The 2,359-nt window shown below is 73.0% G+C and overlaps 1 protein-coding gene across 1 annotated transcript in view; it reads right to left on the reverse strand.

The window, feature by feature from the left end:
* The window catches only part of LOC130574633 (SCO-spondin-like), a 27,044-nt gene that overhangs the window by 2,122 nt on the left and 22,563 nt on the right, over positions 1-2,359 (reverse strand). Inside the window, 7 exon segments of the mRNA XM_057367968.1 lie at positions 8-372; positions 697-838; positions 920-1,033; positions 1,140-1,304; positions 1,482-1,531; positions 1,608-1,763; positions 2,069-2,345. Of these exon segments, the coding sequence (XP_057223951.1) occupies positions 8-372; positions 697-838; positions 920-1,033; positions 1,140-1,304; positions 1,482-1,531; positions 1,608-1,763; positions 2,069-2,345 (1,269 nt within the window).

The following is a 2,359-nucleotide window of genomic DNA, read 5'->3' on the forward strand; positions in this document are numbered from 1 at the left end:
CTCTCACCGGGGCAGGGGTGGGGGTTACACGCCGCCGTCTCCTCCCCGGGGCTCTCCCCGCACCGCGACCCCTTCCCGGGACCCTCCCGGCACTGCCGGTGCCGCGTCCGGGTCCCGCCGCCGCAACTGCGGGAGCAGCGGGACCAAGAGGACCAGGGGGACACGGCGGGGGACAGGGAGGACATGGAGGTCGTGGGGGAAAGAGGGGACGAGGGGGACAGCGGGGATACAGGAGACACGGCGGTGGACAAGGTGGACAGGGGGGACATGGAGGACCAGCGGGACACGGGGATCGCGGGGGTCGCGGGGGTCGCGGGTCCCGGGGAGGGACACGCCAGCACCGGACAGGTGAAGGTCCCATTCTCGCAGGTGCTGCACCGGGGATGACACGTGTGTCACCGTCACCGCCCGTATGTCACGTCGTGTGGCACCGCCACGGTGTCCGTCCCACAACCACTGTGCCCGTCCCACCCTGTCCCCCTGTGCCCGTCACACTGTCACCGTGCCCCTCCCACCGTTTCTGTGACCGTCACACTGCCACCACCGTGTCCGTTCCGCTGCCACGGTGTTCTCGTGCCGTCACCCCGTGTCCCCCAGCCCCGTGTCTGTCCCCGTGTCACGTTGCCCACACACCGTGTCCCCCGTGTTCCTCAGCCGTGCCCGTCCCGCCGTGCCCCCCTCCGCGGTGTCACCCACCAGTYGTGACACCCGATCTGGGTCACGGTCCCCGGGGGCACCTCGCGGCTCCCGTTTCTTCCCCCGGGGATCCCGCAGCGGCACCGGCTCAGCGGGACACAGTGACCGTCCTGCAGCAGCTGCCCGGGGGGGCACCGGCATCCTGCGGGGCACGCGGGGCACCCGTGGGTGTTGGGGGGACACAGGGGACGCCCGTGGGTGACGGGGCAGCCCCCGGCCGTACCTGGCTCGCAGGGCCCCTGCAGACACAGCACCTGGGCCCAGGTGTCGGCGCAGGTCCGGGGACASCGCCCGGCGCAGGGACTGCGGGTCCGGCCCCCGCCTCCGCAGCTCGGCTCTGGGGGGCACGGGACCCSCTCAGCATCCCCGGGATGGGGGTCTCGACGGCGCAGGGTGGGGGTTGTTGGGGAGAGGGTCCCCAGGGTGGGGGTCCGGCGGATTACCGGGGCAGCCGGTGGAGTTGCAGCTCTCGCTCTGGGTCTGGACCCCACCGCATTCCCGCTCGGGGATCTCGGGGTTCAGGGGGTGCCGGTGGCGCAGGCGGGACCCCCCAGCACAGGGGTCTCCGCAGGGTGCCCAGGACCCCCAGGGGCTCCAGTCACACGGCTCTGGGGGCCACGGGGGGCACCAGCGTCACCGGGACCCTCAGGATCCCCCGGGTCCCCATGACCCTCATGATCCCCCACCAACACCCAGAATTCTCCAGACCACCAGGACCCCCCAAGGCTCCTCCAGACCCCCCCAATGCTTTGTGTGACCACCCTGCTCCCCCCCGCCGCCCGTACCTGCCGCACACGGGGTATCCTGGCACTGGGGTCCCTCGGGGGTGCAGGTGCTGCGGGGGGCACACACAAGCGGTGGGTGGGGGGCCCTCAGAGCCCCCCCCCGCCTCCCCAGCCCCCCCAGCTCACCACTGCCGGCACGGCTCGGGGCTCCAGCGCTCGCCCAGCCCCCGCTCGCCCCCCGCCCAGGGGCACAGGGGGGGACAGGGGGTCTCCTCGCACCCCCGAATCTGCTCCTGGGGGGCCCCGCAGGGTCTCCCCCAGCCCTCGGTAGGGATGGGAGTCCTGGGGAGGCAGGGGGGTCACACGGGGTGTCGGGGACCCGGCTRGCACCACACGTGTCCCCGCAACCCCAGTGTCAAGTGTTCCCGTGGGTTTCGTGTCCCCACCAAGGTGACTCGGCCCTCCCACAGGTGACGCGTGCCCCCCAATGTCGTGACCCCCGGACAGATACCGTGACCTCTCCCAAGATCTCTGTCCGCACAGTTACGTGTCCCCCGCAATGTGTCACGTGTCCCCAAGGTGCCGTGTCCCGCTCAACCCCCGTGTCCCCTCTGTGTCCCCCCTCAGTCCCCCGTGCCCCCCCTCACCTGTACCGCTCCTGCCGCCCCCCCCCGCAGGTGACACTGCAGGRTCCCCACTGGCTCCAGCGGCTCCAGGTGCAGGGGGGAGCTCCGGGGGCGGTCCCGGGGGTGGAGGTGGGGGCCGGACACCCCCCCGGGATGCAGCGCAGCCGCCCCCCAGCGCAGGTGCAGTTCTGGCACCCCCGGGGGTGTCCGCCCCCCCCCGGCACCCAAAGGTGCCCCCCGGCGTCCAGGCACTCGCACAGGGCGGGGGGGACACAGCCCCCGTCCTGCTCCAGGGTTCCTGGGGGGCGGGGG

This window comes from Malurus melanocephalus, unplaced genomic scaffold (genome assembly GCF_030028575.1).
Source record: "Malurus melanocephalus ecotype Western Australia unplaced genomic scaffold, MMel_1.1 scaffold_86, whole genome shotgun sequence".
Classification (NCBI taxonomy): domain Eukaryota; kingdom Metazoa; phylum Chordata; class Aves; order Passeriformes; family Maluridae; genus Malurus; species Malurus melanocephalus.